Raw genomic sequence first — 15,837 nt, 5'->3', positions numbered from 1 at the left:
TATAAGCGCCTGCTCCGAATATAATTTCCAATCGATAAGCGCCGTGCGGAGAAATAGGGTCTGGCTACGCGAGACTAGTACAGTCCTGTATAGTAAAAAAATAAAAGTACCACCATTCTGTACATTTTGTGTGGGCGGGAGAAAGCAGTGGCAGTGATCCCAGCGATTTCAGTGCATTTGATTAGTATATATAAAGATATCCGAGGTCGCCACTATCTCAGCGAACACGAAGATGTTGTGTACTAAAGATATCCGAGGTTGCCACTGTATCCGCGAACACGAAGACGTTGTGTATTAAAGATATTCGAGGTCGCCACTATCTCAGCGAACACGGAGAGGTTGTGTACTAAAGATATTCGAGGTCGCCACTGTCTCAGCGAACACGGAGAGGTTGTATACTAAAGATATCCGAGGTTGCCACTGTATCCGCGAACACGAAGACGTTGTGTATTAAAGATATTCGAGGTCGCCACTATCTCAGCGAACACGGAGAGGTTGTGTACTAAAGATATTCGAGGTCGCCACTGTCTCAGCGAACACGGAGACGTTGTGTACTAAAGATATTAGAGGTCGCCCCTATCACAGAGAAGCAGAGAGGTTGTGTACTAAAGATATCAGAGGTCGCCACTATCTCTGCGATTAAGAACAGTTTAAGTGAAGGCGCTGTTATCCTCGCTGTCATCTCAGCATAATATCATCTTTTAACCCAAAGTGAGAGCAATACACTGTCATCAATTTTTCTTTAATAGAAACGTGTTTGTGGCGATTTTATTTTGTTTAATACTAAAGGTTACAGCATCCAATATTCTTCACTAGTATGAACTCCGGAAGCTTAGTAGCTACTGGTATTGTAGAAATTTGTGAAATTTCTCACCATCACCCTTTGTGTGTTGGCAGGTCTTTATAAATATTACAGCCCTGGGTAGATTACTTGTACAGGCTGCCAGTAGTCTCGCGTGGCCAGACCGCTTTTTTCCGTATGTTGGGTGGGGAAAAAAGGGTCTTGTGCAACTCCAATAGCTGTTTACTTCTGAGCCGTCCCCACATTCCGGGGACGCTAATTGAATAACATTGGTCACAAGGAGGTGCCATGACGTCAGTAAAACTATGAAGTATTCCTACACTCCTGCTCCGGTTGTGAGTCTTGTTACACGATGAGGATTAACTTTCAAGACGCTATAAAAGAGACATCGGAGCAAATTAAGATTCGTTTAAAGGATAAACAGACCTCTAGTTAACTTACTGACGTCATGGCACCTCCTTTGTGACCAATGTTATTCAATTAGCATCCCCGGAATGTGGGGACGGCTCAGAAGTAAACAGCTATTGGAGTTGCACCAGACCCTTTTTCCCCACCCAATATACAGAAAAAAGCGGTCTGGCCACGCGAGACTAGGCTGCCAGTGTGTCTGTGAGACATGTACAGTCATCCTGTTGGGGTATATAGAGCAGCTCATGTATTTTCGACCCCCATGAGCTTTCGGACGCGATATTTCCTAGAAGAGCAATGAGAGCCGATCGTTTATGGCACTATTATGAAGACCTATGACTATAACCTCCATGTATAAATTTTGAAAAGATTTGGTTATATCGTGTGGCTGCAGTGACCTTCAAAAGCCACTGTCCAAAAAAATGGATGCTCGGACAAAGTAACGTTCGTTCGGACTCCTCCATCTCTACCCTTCCCATGCAACTTATATGCTATTGTGTGGTAGTGATTGGTAGAGCTATCCTTGAGCTATCCCGTGATATAAGCAGATTAGATTTTTTTCAGCTACAGTTGCAGCTATCGCCTTTTTCCCAGACGTGGTAACTTGACGAATTGTCGGACACAAAATTGCAATTATAATTCCGGACACAGCAACTTATTGCGATTATTTTGGCATTTTTTGAGTTTAAGTATAGTACTAACTAAGAAACATTTGAAAACAGCTATTTAGGCACCTGTGTAGAGTGATGTTTTATCAATTCGAGATGGAAATAGTAGCTACCTCATTTAGCTACAATACATTAGGTCTAGAATAGCTACATAAAATTGCTCAAACTTAATAATTTTATATATTTGAACTTACTTGAAACAAGGGAGGTAAGAAATAAACCACAACAATACACAGGAGGTCGCCACTGATTTGTCGCCTTAGTGACTGTTCTATTAGAGTATATTAAATGCTATATTAATTAAACTTCATTAATTGCATCCATAGTATAATTTTATGCATATGTAGACTATCTAAGGGTGCATTAGTGCGAAAACCAGTTTTAAAACTGCATTAAATTAATATACTCTAATAGAACAGTCACTAAGGCGATAAAGTAGTGGCGACCTCCTGTCCATTGTTGTGGTTTATTTCTTACCTCCCTTGTCTCAAGTAAGTTCAAATATATAAATTATTTTTAAGTTTGAGCAATTTTATGTAGCCATTCTAGGCCTAATGTATTGTAGCTAAATGAGGTAGCTACTATTTCCATCTCGAATTGATAAAAAATCACTCTACACAGGTGCCTAAATAGCTGTTTTCAAATGTTTCTTAGTTAGTACTATACTTAAACTCAAAAAATGCCTAAATAATCGCAATAAGTTGCTGTGTCCGGAATTATAATTGCAATTTTGCGTCCGACGATTCATCAAGTTACCACGTCTGGGAAAAAGGCGATAGCTGCAACTGTAGCTGATAAAACTCTAATCTGCTTATATCACGGGATAGCTCAAGGATAGCTCTACCAATCACTACCACACAATAGCATATAAGTTGCATGGGAAGGGTAGAGATGGAGGAGTCCGAATGAACGTTACTTTGTCCGAGCATCCATTTTTTTGGACAGTGGCTTTCGAAGGTCACTGCAGCCACACGATATAACCAAATCCTTTCAAATTTTATACATGGAGGTTATAGTCATAGGTCTTCATAATAGTGCCATAAATGATCGGCTCTCATTGCTCTTCTAGGAAATATCGCATCCGAAAACTCATGGGGGTCGATAATACATGAGCTGCTCTAATTGCCTAGATTTGCTTGTACAACTCAAAGTATGTATTTAGTGTATGGTTAGAAAAGCTGTTTATTTTGTTGTTTTGTCCTAGTATTTTGTAATGCCTTGTGTTACTGTATGTATGTGTTTGTGGCGAGTATGTTTGCAGGCTTGTCCTTTTGTACAACCCAGTCTTGACAAATTGATAAAATAAAAATGAAAATACAATATAATTATTTCATAATCACAAGCTAACATGATGACACACTATGCATGCAGCATACATTTTCATCAAGTTCTTACAAAAACACGTGTACCCTCCCCTAATAGCTGTCGTACAGTTGACTTTGCCTGCTTACAGCATTCAATGTACTGAACTAAAATATGTACCTGTGTACTCATTACAATGTGAACCTACTTGCCATTTGTATATTTATACTAAAATCTGCACACCCGTTAATACCCTGTTCCTTCCTTTACGCCGTCTGTAGTACAAGACAATTGACCTTCATTCACATTTTGACTAGCTTTAAGACCTTGTAATGGTGCTTGATGTATGAATTCTCTATATCCATCAGGCTTGTTGTAATTACCCAACAAAAGTAATCAGTACAATTACAATTACTTTTTGAAGCCAATCTAATGATTACAATTACTTCAGTATGTAAAATAATGATTAATAATTACAATTACTTTTCAATTACTACTGTACGTGTGGGGTTAGAGCTGGGTGATATACTGGTATTGTTAATAATCTGTGATATTTAAGTCATACTGGTTTTGATACCGCCTGCATTTTTTAATACAGCCATACCATCTGGGCACTATGGCCTCCCTGTGGGCTTGAAGGTAACCAGACATGTGACAATTAATGTTTGTAGGCAGGTGCTGATGTAGTCAGCTAATCAAACTATATATAAACAAGTTTGTTAGTGGTAGTTTGTACCTGAGGCTTGCTGAGCTACCATGGTTATTAGGTGCTTTTGTTGTGGTAAATGGCAGTTACTTTAATACCAATGGCTTTTACATTAATACTGTGATACTTTTTATGGAAGGTATACCATTTGTTATTTTTCAATACCGCCCAACACTATAGTATGTTCACGTTGAGCTGAATCCTGAAAAACAGCTAAAAATTAGAAGTGGATTTTTTCTCAACAGAGTTAACATTTCAGCCAACCAGATGATTATTGGTAACAGCAAAGATGTCAACAACAGACACGTACGGTTTGGCTCCATAACAAGTTCGGGAAATGGCAGTAATGGACACTGTACTTATATGGCTTCCCCATAGGAAATGTATTGTGAAAATTTTGATTGGCCGTAAATATTATGTCAAACATTTGAACAAAAAGATTTCAAAATATTTTTAGCGGGTCAAGCAGTACTACAAATGAGCCTAATTTCAAGATCATGTGTAATTGCATCCATGAGTTATTAAATGTTTTTGAGGATCCAGCTCAACGTGAACATACTATAATTGGGGTACAACAATAACTTACTTACAGTTCTCCAGTATTAATCTTAAGGTACGTCTATTAACTCTTCAAACTTTTTTGGTAATAGTCTACATATATTTTGGTCTGAGAACATTGCCACTATGGTTGAATACACACTCAACTGGTGCAAATGTTGCTGCTATTCTTTGCTATTGTACTTAAAATGGGGTATTTATTTGCTTTTATCTTCCAAAATTTTAAAGGGCTTTCATCCTTTGTAAACTCTGCGTCATCCAGATACATTTAAATGTTTCTCTACTATTGAACATTATGTACCCCATGGGTATCCCATAGTGTACATAAAATGTTTAACTATATGGTCAACAAATACATGACATATAATTTCAATAATTTATTGTAGCTACATGGGCCACATGTTATACACATGGGATTGTGTACATAGTATAGTCAAGTCATGGAGTAGTACTTTTATATAGCATAACTTTGATTACTTTAATTTAATTACATAATGATTGACTGAACAGCTTATTACAATTACCATTACTTTTATGCTCAGTGAGCAATTACAATTATAATTACAATTACTTGAAAATTGCTAATGATTAGTAATTAATTACGATTACAATTACAACAAGCCTGATATCCATAAAAAAAATATTGTGCTTCCAACCTATTCTGTATAATTGTAAGCAACATCTGAAGGATTGTGTTGTGTTCTCCCAAGTGTATATCCATTGATTGCAATACAAATTGATGGTGTTACTTGTTACAGGACTAGAGGCAGTGGTCAGAGGTGACGTGGAGTCTGAACTATTACACATTGATCATTGTAGTGTACTGTTATTGAAGCAGTTGTGTTCTCAAGCTGACAAGTGGCATCTTAAACTACAACCTGACATCTCAGAACTACAAAACAGGTACTGAGTTGCTATGGTAGTTATAACACATCACAATTCCCTTCTAGAGAACTATTGGAAGAAATAGCCAGAGTAGAGGTACAAATGTTTAGTGAACCTTTTAAGGTATTGCTGCTACTCTATTTATCACCAGCAACTCAATACCGTATTAGGCAGCTAAACCTACAAGTGTTTCACTGGAGCCGCTACAAGATATACAAGGAACAGAGTTGTTACTGAGAGAAAGATGCCCAGAGAGACAAAGAAGCAGCTTCCAAGCCACCCCCACAAGTTAATAATGAACAACAAGTTATGGAGGTGTCCAAACTGAAAGAGGAAATAGCTAAACTACAGCAACAACTGGAGAAAGACAAGACCAATAACAGTCCTAACGATGAGACGAGGGAGAAATTGATTAGTACAACAGTTAGTAAACTATTGTATATCATCAGTAAACTACAATATTGTTAACAGCATGAATTACTGAAGGTGACATCTGAATTAGACCGTACAAAAGAGGTATATTGTTCATACCAGCCACATCCCTTGTTGAGGCACACTCTTATTTGCAGGAACTAGACAAGAAGTTTGGGGATACAGCACAATACAACAACCTCAAGACTATGTTAGCATCCAAAAATGCTCAACTGAAAGAATTAAGAGAACGGCTCAAAAAGTGGGTGTGGTGTTGTATCACTTGGTGATCATATGATGTCTTGTGCAGATATGAACCTGACTCATTTTAACAAAACAACCTGGTCACACCATGGCAACCCGGTCACTATTATAGTATAAAAATATAATTAAATAAAAACACATTTTTATTATTTCTTTAATTGTTGTAATTGTTCTTCCAATGGTTTTAGCGGCATATTGTCACGGTGAGTGTCAAATGGGTTAGTATTAGTGTCAGAAAGTATTGGGGGCAGGTCATCATAGTAGCTACTTTCTGTAGTTGTGACATCATGTAATACGGCAAAGCTAACATGGAATTTTTTGAGTGATGAAATTTTGTTGTAAGTTTTTGACCTGATGTGCATCATGGATTAATATTTCTGGGTAACAAAATTTCTTTTCTCAAAAAATTCCATATTATGAGGATGAAACTAACGTTTAGAAGAGTTGTCACTTAATTCGTTAGCTGCTTCTCTTCTAGCAATGATCTGTAAAAAAATACCAAAAAGGTGAGATAGACGATTATTAAGTAGTTATGAAATACAATTGTGCTAACACTCCAACAAGGACAGTTTTGAGTATTTAGTTTCCAAGAAGTACATGTATACAATTCAATCTGTGAATTCAAATACTGCTAAATACAAATACTCATGTATTTGACCCTTAAGTCTGGTGTGAGGTCACTATGTAGCTCACCAAATCTCTTCCTTTTTACTACATACATTTTTTGCAAAAATTTGTAGTTCATACCAAACAGGGCCTTCACTATGTTCCACCCACAGTGACACATCCTACTGCTAGTCTTGTGTGCACAGCAAAAATACTGCTCATGAACAGATAGCTGGATATATATCCTACCTGTCTCTTGGTCTTATCACTAAGACACAATTCCTCAGCCAATTTCTGATCATCGTTGCGTATCATGAGATCTGTGTGTACCTGCATGGGGGTGTGGTTCATTATTACATCATCATTACTAGATACACCCACCATTAATTCCTGTACTAGCTTCTGACTGGCTTGTTGGCTGCAGGCCAAATGTAATGGTGTATTTCCATGGTGATCTTGACAATCAGCACATGAGTTGTCGTACTGTAGTAATAGCTTGACAGCTGACAAGTTGTTAGCCTAAGGGGAGAGAGGACAATATGTTAGCCTGAGGGAGAAAAAACAGCTTGTCAGCCTGAGGGGGAGATGATGGTTTGTTCAGGGATATCATCACCACAGGCTCACTATCAAGATACACTAATAAAGCATGTAGTCATGCTAATACAAAAGTCATGTGTGATATATGTAAGTGGCAGATCTGGGGGGGAGTACCGTATTGTCTCGAATTACGGCCCGGGCGTTTATTTCTTTCAAGTAACTTTATACCCCAGCTACTAAATGAGACCGGCGTTTATATACCTGATCAGCATTCACGAGTCAACTTCATACCTTGGTGCTATACTTTCCTGGACTCTCCTTGATGTATCCCTCATATTTCACAGATTCAAGCTTAAAAGGAACTCTATAAAACATTCTTCACTTCATCGTTTATAACACTGCCCAGAATTGTTAAAAATAATGACTGCACTAGACGTTTATGAATTTATTTTTGTTATGATGTTGTATACCCCCAGCAACTAAACAGGACCAAGCGTTTATATGAGACAGGCTGTAATTCAAGGCAATGCGGTAGTCAAATACTCTAATAGAACAGTTACCATATGTAACACTTAAGAATCCTACACTGTCCTGAGTATGTATGAAAACTGGTATCTGCAGCACCACACATTTAGTCTGCTAGAAATTTTGCAGACTAAATGCACATGCTCCTTTGTAGTACACCATTCTTGCTACTTGATTCATCCCTGTAACTCTTGATCAATGAGACCACAAAGCATAACTATAATTATCTATGCATAAAACTGCTTTACATCAAAAATTCAGGCCTGAAACAATAATAAATTATGTTTATATACTACTACCTGGGTGCACCCCCTGCCCAGATAGTTTTATAGAATAGTCACATGTGTACTGTAAATCGTATCAAAAACTAGGTGTTAAAAAGGTAAACAATGAATTAGGAAAGAAACATGATGGTACAGCTATTACATTGAAGAATTGTACTAACATGATTGATGTAGGGATATTTCTCACATATATCTTGTTTCACTACTTTTTTACTGACTGGACCAACTCAAGTACCAAGCACACTAGTTGTATGAAGTGGCAGGAAGAGAGGGAGGTAGTCGATCTTTTGTTGGGGTAGGGTCTGGCCATGCGAGACTAATCCAAACACAGACTTTTTCATGGTATAATCTACTCTTTGTCTAAGTTATTCCTTAGTGGGTGCCAATAGCCCTAACCTACACAATACCTTAACAGCTTTGTGTAGAGCAGTATAGCCATTAAGTAGATTCCGTATCTTTAAGACACTATCACGATCACATGATGTATCACGATCCATCCTTCCTGTAGCCACACCTACAACACAATGACATCATTAAGGATCACATGATATGATGACACACCCACCAGAGTAATTTTCGGGTACAACACTCAATGATCTTCTCTCCAAGTGTCTATCATGAAAGTCACGGGTGCTACTTGGCCGAACTTTGTCACCTGTGAGATTTTCAGTGATTTAGTGAAAAGTAGTGACCAAAGGAGGTTGGTCACGTGTCATAGCCCTATGACATACTATGACGTGTGATTACAAGGCGGCTGAAATTAGTTTGAAGTCCTTTGTCACATAAACGAGAAGTATACATAATTTAGCATTTGTTTATTGGTTATAAAAGCAACACAAAGTGTTGGGCAGCTGAAAGAAAGCTCTGGGAACTGTAATTCATCGATATTAATTCACACATTAGAATACTTTATATCGATACTGGGGTTGAACTTTTCTTTGATGTTGACGACAAATGACCAACCTCCTCTGTACAGTGACTATACTTAAAAGCATTCCCTAAATATCTGTTATCCTGTAATATTATTCTAGTAATGGTATATTCTGTGTAGTGTTACAAAGCAACTAACCAGTGACATCATGATGTAATCCACTGTCTTCAAATGAGTTTGTTTGCGACGTCACAGATGTGTTAGGTTGTGAAGTCATTAACAAGCCTTCTTTGCTATCCTCTGCAGACTGCAAACACATAATACACCAGTCTTACCCACAGCCCACACCCACAGACACACCTTTAAGAGGAACTCTAACACTTCGTTTTTTGCATTACTTGACACAGCTACCATCACCATGGTGTCTCCATGACGATCACGGTAATTGTGATACTGGGGACCCTGCAGAAGAAATGACACAATGTCCCTTCTGGGAGGGAGTAGTGAGTGACACTACTAGTGATATTGTCCCCACTGGGAGGGGGTAGCAGTGGCACTACTACTCAAACTACTCCCTACAGGAGGGGGGGTCATTTTTACACACTGGCTCACCTTCCACACAGTCCGGAATTCCTTCAAGCTAACTCGTTTCTGCAATGCTTGTACAATCCTATAATAACCATTCCTTGTACACTGTACATAATTTTGGAAAATCACAGATGTTTGCACATGAATAGACTTGTATATGCAACTCGGGAAGCCAAAAAGGTGCTTCATTATGAATGGAGCTAACTAGTACATATACGTTCTCAACTTCAAAGATGTGTGTGAAAATCAGTAATTTTCTAAAATTTGCCATGTGTATTATATATATATATATATATATATACATGTTTTAACTTCACTTTTAATGGTAAAGTAATGTCCCGGTAAAATGATGACGAGAATTAATACTAGGCTGTGTTATTACATTGTGTTGACAACATTTTGGTGGTTAATAACAAATTCTTGTGACAATTATATATAATAGCTTTACCTCTCAGTGTTAGTACGTCTGTCCTGGTCTAGTCTAAACTGCACCCCGGGGTATAAGGGGGAGTGTAGTAGTGACATTCCAGAGGAGTCTAGCAATGCTGTACATGCTCCATTCCGTAATAATAGCTCCACAACTTTAGCATGACCTATGGGAATGACCCTGCATCATACCAGCCACACCCCTACATTCCGTGTACCTTGATTGGCTGCTAGCTCCAAGGGTGTGGCACCTGATGATGTCCTCTCTTTAACATGCATCTCAGGGGACAATTGATCACTGCCGTAGTGTAGCAACAGTTCAACAATGTCATGACGACCGGCCTTAGAAGCAATATGTAATGGTAGCTCCTTAGTTTGTGTGTGTGGTCGGGTCACATGACCTCCTCGCTATAGTAACAAACACGTGTGGTATGAAAACTAGCACTCACACCCATTATAGCCAGCTGTATATGAAACAAATATGCTTCTAGCAATATAAAGCAGTTCAGTGACATCACAAATATGGTGTAAAATGTATGGCACAAAATGTATGGCCCTTTTGTGTGCGTGCGTGTGTGTGTGCGTGTGCGTGCATGTGTCACTAGTATGTTCTACTGTAATGCAAACACCCCACACTAGAAAGGTGGTAGTGTAGCTTGTCAATACACAATATTCCCACCTTCTAAAGCATGTCAGATAGATGGGATGTTCTATATCAAAAGTACACTTCTAGTATATATTATATCATTACCTATACTAATACCATTGTGATCAATTCATGCACAGTGTAGTTGAGTACTAATAAACTCACTATGCAATACAAACACTCTAATAGAACATACAATCACAAAGTAGGTTCTTGGTCATGCAACTACAGTATTCCTGATTCTGACATACAAATCTTAACCCTTTATTATCGAATGACTAATATATTGCCATAACGAGTGCCCTTTATAAACGGAGCCATAACTCCTTTTTCCTAGGGGCTACGAAGCTGAAATTGCTAGCAAACTGCTCAGAAGGACCGGGCACTTCTAATGAAGTTTACCGTTCGGCGATAGGAAGAAGCATGGGCAAGTTATGGCACTTGGCAATATAAAATAGCGTATACAAAACAATAATACCTGTTTAAAACTCCATATTCGCCTTCTCCCTGCTACTAGGAGGCTTTAGTTAGAATTACTCCATTCCCCACATGATAAGGATTCTAAAAATAAATAGTGTGATGTCATCGCATTGATTAGTAAGATGGCGGCGCCCATCTTTGAATGCCATGGCGATATGGAGAAGATACACTTTCTTCACTTCATAGCGCGTGAGTTGTGTGTGTGATCTGTAAGTATTCTAGCTGTGTTGGTAGAAGAGAGAGATGGCTATCAAACGGTATATAGCTTGATGGGTTAATTAATGGGTGGGGTCCACTCGTATCGCACACAGTTCACACAAGCCGTAAAAGTTTTCACTTGCGGTTTTGTAAAAAAAACTTCGGTGATAAAGGGTTAACTGACTAACAAGGCAAAAGTGGCCACGTATTTAGTGACATCAAAGAAAAGTTCAACCTGAACACCTCAGTATCAATATTAGTGCATAAACGAATGTACTACATTCATTCAATGGTTCGAAGGGTGCATTATTCAAATGACATAAGCGAAGTTTGAATTTTGCACAAGGCAACCTGGTTATATTGGCAAGCAGACGATTGCAAGAATCCAACTGCTAATCACATCATGAACAATTTTCCGCCATGGGCAGTTACACTTGAGACGCTAGAAAGTAATGGGAGGTGGTTGTACACAAAGCCATTAGGTATCTGACAAGTTAATTAGCTCATGTCCCACAAGTGACCACACCCACTGATCATAGGCGGATCTAGGAGGCAGTCAGGGGGGGCCAAGGGAGGGAAAGAAATTTTAGTGTACAACAGTGTTTATTCCACTAAGAGGAATTCTAGTACACAAGTTATATTCAATTGCATAACTTTATTCAGTATAGCTGGATGAATGATAGACATACAGTTTTAAGACTGAAATTAGACCTAGGTTTGAATTTGGGAGCATTTTTGATAGCATGTAGCTAAAAATATGTATACTTGCAATGCATATAAAGATTAGTTAGCCTATCTGCCTGTTTGATGGTAAAGTGTACTAAATCAAAATATATAGGTGTATAATATTGTTATGACATTAGAATTGTGACTGTTCTGTTAGAGTAGTGACTGCTCTATTAGAGTATCTCAATCTTGGCACAAAAATTTAAATTTATTTGCCTCACTTTCTTTACAATGTACAGTATAACTGTAAAGTACATTTATAACTGTTGTCTTCTATTTGCCCATTGGCTTTCTATACTTCTGAATACAGTGTGAATGCATGATTTCAGTTTCTGGTATCAGTATAGTAACTGCGAGTCCAAGGGGGGCACAGCACCCCTTGGTCCCCCCTCAGATCCGCCTATGCCACTGATAATCGCGAAGTACAGTTGGGACAAGCTGTAGAGGGAAGAACATTTGGGATTGTGTACTGCTGTAAGGTTTTTAAACAGCAACTACATCTTGTGTGCTTTTTCCTACTGCAATATTTAGTTAAACAGACGAATAATAGTGTCAACACGAGAAATTCCATTTGCCAAAGGGAGCCAGAATGATGACTATTGTTTAATGAATTAAGCTACAATACACTCAAAATTATGCCAACTGCATAATATCTAACTAACTGTAGCTATAGCTACATACAATGTTCACCAAAACTTCAAAGGTTGCACTCAAACTCTTGAAGCGTAAAATCGACATTCGTTTATTCACTAATCAATATCAAGCATCCTAATGTGCAAATTTGTCGATCCATGTCGTATGTGTTCAGAACACTCACAAACCTTCTTTCAATCACCTATATGTAATACAGTGGATCCTCAAACCTCAGTTATCCAAACAGTTTAAATATCCAAACACTAAGACTGACTGTTCAATTAGAGTATTTGTCATTAGCGTGTGTTCTATTAAGTAAATGACTGTTCAATTAGAGTAGAGATCTGTATACAAATCAATGTGCTTCATTTATCCGAACAAATTCATTTATCTGGACATTTGCAAAAGTTTAATGCCTCAAAATAATGTCTATAGTTACAATATGAAACAGTATGGGTATTTTATTAACAATAGACAATTAAACATACTCTGACTTCAACTCACAAAACAAATTAACAAACACAACACTTCACATACTTTACCTCACACAATAGCTTCACAATGTGATAATGGCAAAGTTTCGTAGCTACTAGCAATGGCCATTCTCCATCCTTATTGGTTGGGTTTACATCATCACCATCTTCTAGTATATGAAACAATGTACACTCCTTGTCGCCATATATACCGGCGTTAAACAAGTGTGGGGTGACCACTTTCTCTTGCCGTTGCACCTGAGCAGCGTCAAGGATACGTAAGATCTCTTTATCACTGTCTGCAAGTTGTCTGGCTAAGTGTAGACCCTAATAGAAGTGATTATGCTATGATCAGTATACAGGACCAAGTTAGCTGCTAAAACAATAATAGTGTTGTGAGGCATTCATTATGAGCAGTACAAGTGGTTATGAAGCCCCATACATTCAGTATGGACAAATTGTTTAGCAATATCAGGTATACAAATATGTTTTTAACAAAAAAAACATGACAATACAAAACCATTGAAAGTAAACATGTGTTCACCTATTAGATATTACTGGCTTTGTGGGTGGCTAAAGTGTATAATATTAGCAAATGTGTTTAACCTTAAGTCCATTTCCTGAAGGCAGTCTTGTGATCAACTCAACACAAAGTGAAGATTTGTTGGATGCAGCGTAGTGGATTGCCAACCTGTCATCACTGTTACGAATGTGTGGATAACAACCAGCGCTAAACAGAATTATATAAACACACACCAATAGAGGCAACAAATAACATACTCTAACAATGCCTTCAAGCACTCCACATTTGACAACTCTGCAGCTATGGTAACGACAGTTTTCTTAGAAGGGTAATGTACAAAGTTTTTAGGACACTGGTCATTAAGTAGCAACTGTTGTACAGCAACTTTGTTGTTACACTGAACGGCAACCATCAAAAGGGTGTACCCCTCGTCATTCACCATACAGTAGTCACTTGGAAACAATGAATTCATGTCAAGATTGTTTTCTCTTATCAGTTGACACAGTTGAGCACAACGCTCTGACATGTGTTTCCTAATTATCTGAACGCATTCCATTTCTCTACATTGCCATGCCAACATTTCAGCTACACGGCCAGTGTGGTCCTCACGTCCACCATCTACCCCTCGTCTTAGCAGCATGCTAAGTAATACCATATATGGTAATATGATCAGTACAGACAATGAACATACGTGGCAACATTGGCATGACCATATTTGGCAGCATAGTGTAGAGGTGTCCGTTTACAATGGTCTGTCACATTAATCCCTGCTCCCAGCACACATATCATTGCCTCAGCAACCTTCTCATAGCCACATCTACAAGCTAAACACAGTGGGGTAATCCCCTCATTGTTATGAATATTGATGTTTGCGTCCATTGTAACAACCAAGAAAAATAACAATGGCAAACAAGGTAATCCCCCACTGGTTGCTATGTGAACAAGCAGATCGCCTGATCCATTCTGGTCATTGTTGACGTTAAAGGAATACCGCTATATATTTCATAATATAGCACATCACCAATATGTTAGAATACAGCATACCTGCAGCTCCACTATTAACCTGTAGAAATTAGTTGGCTGCTTAGCTAATTCAAAAATCTCCTTCCTCTTTACTTCACGTAATGGCTGTGCATGCTTGGTATGGGGGGATTTATGGAACCATTTCTTCATTGCTGGCAACGACCCCATAACATCACCGTTGAAACACACATTAATAGGGGTACAGCCTACAAGATGATCACATGATCCATGATGACTACCAGGGAATCAGGGAAGTCCTGATAGTCGTGACATACAGTACATCAGGACAAAAAAAAATCCATGACGGTAAAGTTTATGACATGAATATACCATGACCTGCAAACTAAGCATCAATCTATAGCTACTTTGAAATAGGAACAAAGCTTATCATAATAATCATTTTAGCATGATATTATTGCAGTACATTATACCATGACAATCACACAGAATTCATATTTAATTAACAGCATAAGATTAATGCTCACATAATTTGTTATGGCATACCAACCCACCTTCATTATCCTTGATGCTAAAGACACGTCCATCTTGGTTCAACTTATGCACAACACTCTTAGCTCCAACTGCACATGCCAAGTGCATTATTGTGAAACTACTATCTCCAAAACCGAACTTGTGCGTTGCCTCTAACAACTATAATGTGATGAAACAGCTACTGCATCACGTGATATCTCACCTTGGCATCTAGTAGGGATATCACGTGATCTGCACAGTTGGTTACCAATAGTAACTGGATTAGTTCATGTAGAGCAAAATCAAATTTAGCATCGACATACATCTCCACCAGTGAACTGGGTGTAGGGAGTAATGACTCAAATGGAATAACATGGTCTCCAGCCTGATATTTAGTGCTGCTCAACTTGCGACCCCATAGATCATTACATAATGTACTAGTAGCCTCTGTACTAACTGCTTTATCTGCCGCCATTGCTAGGGGGCAGAGCTGCCGCTGCTTACACGTGACAAAGAAACCTGTTCACCGGAGACACGGTTTGTCCTCGTTAACGCGTAACTGGTCTATCTTTACGGCTTCGCCTTGTGACTAGACAACTAGTCTAGTTATATAAGCGCCGGATGCGGCTTACACAATGACTGTAAACAAGGCGGGCCTGCGACAACGCCAACAGCCACACCCCTTTTCCTCTTTCGACTTCTGCTTTAAGTTTCATTATTGGTTCCTTACATGGCTTTTCGGCTTGTCACTACAAGCTGTGTGTGTTGCTTTTTGCATATACTCGGTACTGGGCCGTCAGGCGCGCGATTCGTTTTTCCATAG

General features: G+C 38.6%; 1 protein-coding gene and 1 pseudogene across 1 annotated transcript; one reads left to right on the top strand and one right to left on the bottom strand.

Annotated features, from left to right (window-relative positions):
• The first annotated feature begins 3,847 nt into the window (after nucleotides 1–3,847).
• LOC136268543 (leucine zipper transcription factor-like protein 1) lies at nucleotides 3,848–6,242 on the top strand (annotated as a pseudogene).
• Nucleotides 6,064–15,837, bottom strand: LOC136268521 (CARD- and ANK-domain containing inflammasome adapter protein-like). The gene is made up of 18 exons (XM_066063881.1): nucleotides 15,238–15,837; nucleotides 15,056–15,194; nucleotides 14,565–14,749; nucleotides 14,212–14,513; nucleotides 13,778–14,161; nucleotides 13,604–13,727; nucleotides 13,067–13,324; nucleotides 10,060–10,249; nucleotides 9,864–10,008; nucleotides 9,440–9,497; nucleotides 9,188–9,289; nucleotides 9,026–9,134; nucleotides 8,522–8,611; nucleotides 8,364–8,470; nucleotides 6,992–7,129; nucleotides 6,860–6,940; nucleotides 6,438–6,489; nucleotides 6,064–6,275 (listed from the first exon to the last, which is right to left on the bottom strand). The coding sequence occupies exons 1-18, from the start codon at nucleotides 15,487–15,489 to the stop codon at nucleotides 6,151–6,153; spliced, it is 2,841 nt and encodes a 946-aa protein (XP_065919953.1). The 5' UTR covers nucleotides 15,490–15,837; the 3' UTR covers nucleotides 6,064–6,150.

This window comes from Dysidea avara, chromosome 10 (genome assembly GCF_963678975.1).
Source record: "Dysidea avara chromosome 10, odDysAvar1.4, whole genome shotgun sequence".
In the NCBI taxonomy this organism is placed as follows: Eukaryota; Metazoa; Porifera; class Demospongiae; order Dictyoceratida; family Dysideidae; genus Dysidea; species Dysidea avara.
This window is presented reverse-complemented; position numbering and strand designations above follow the sequence as displayed.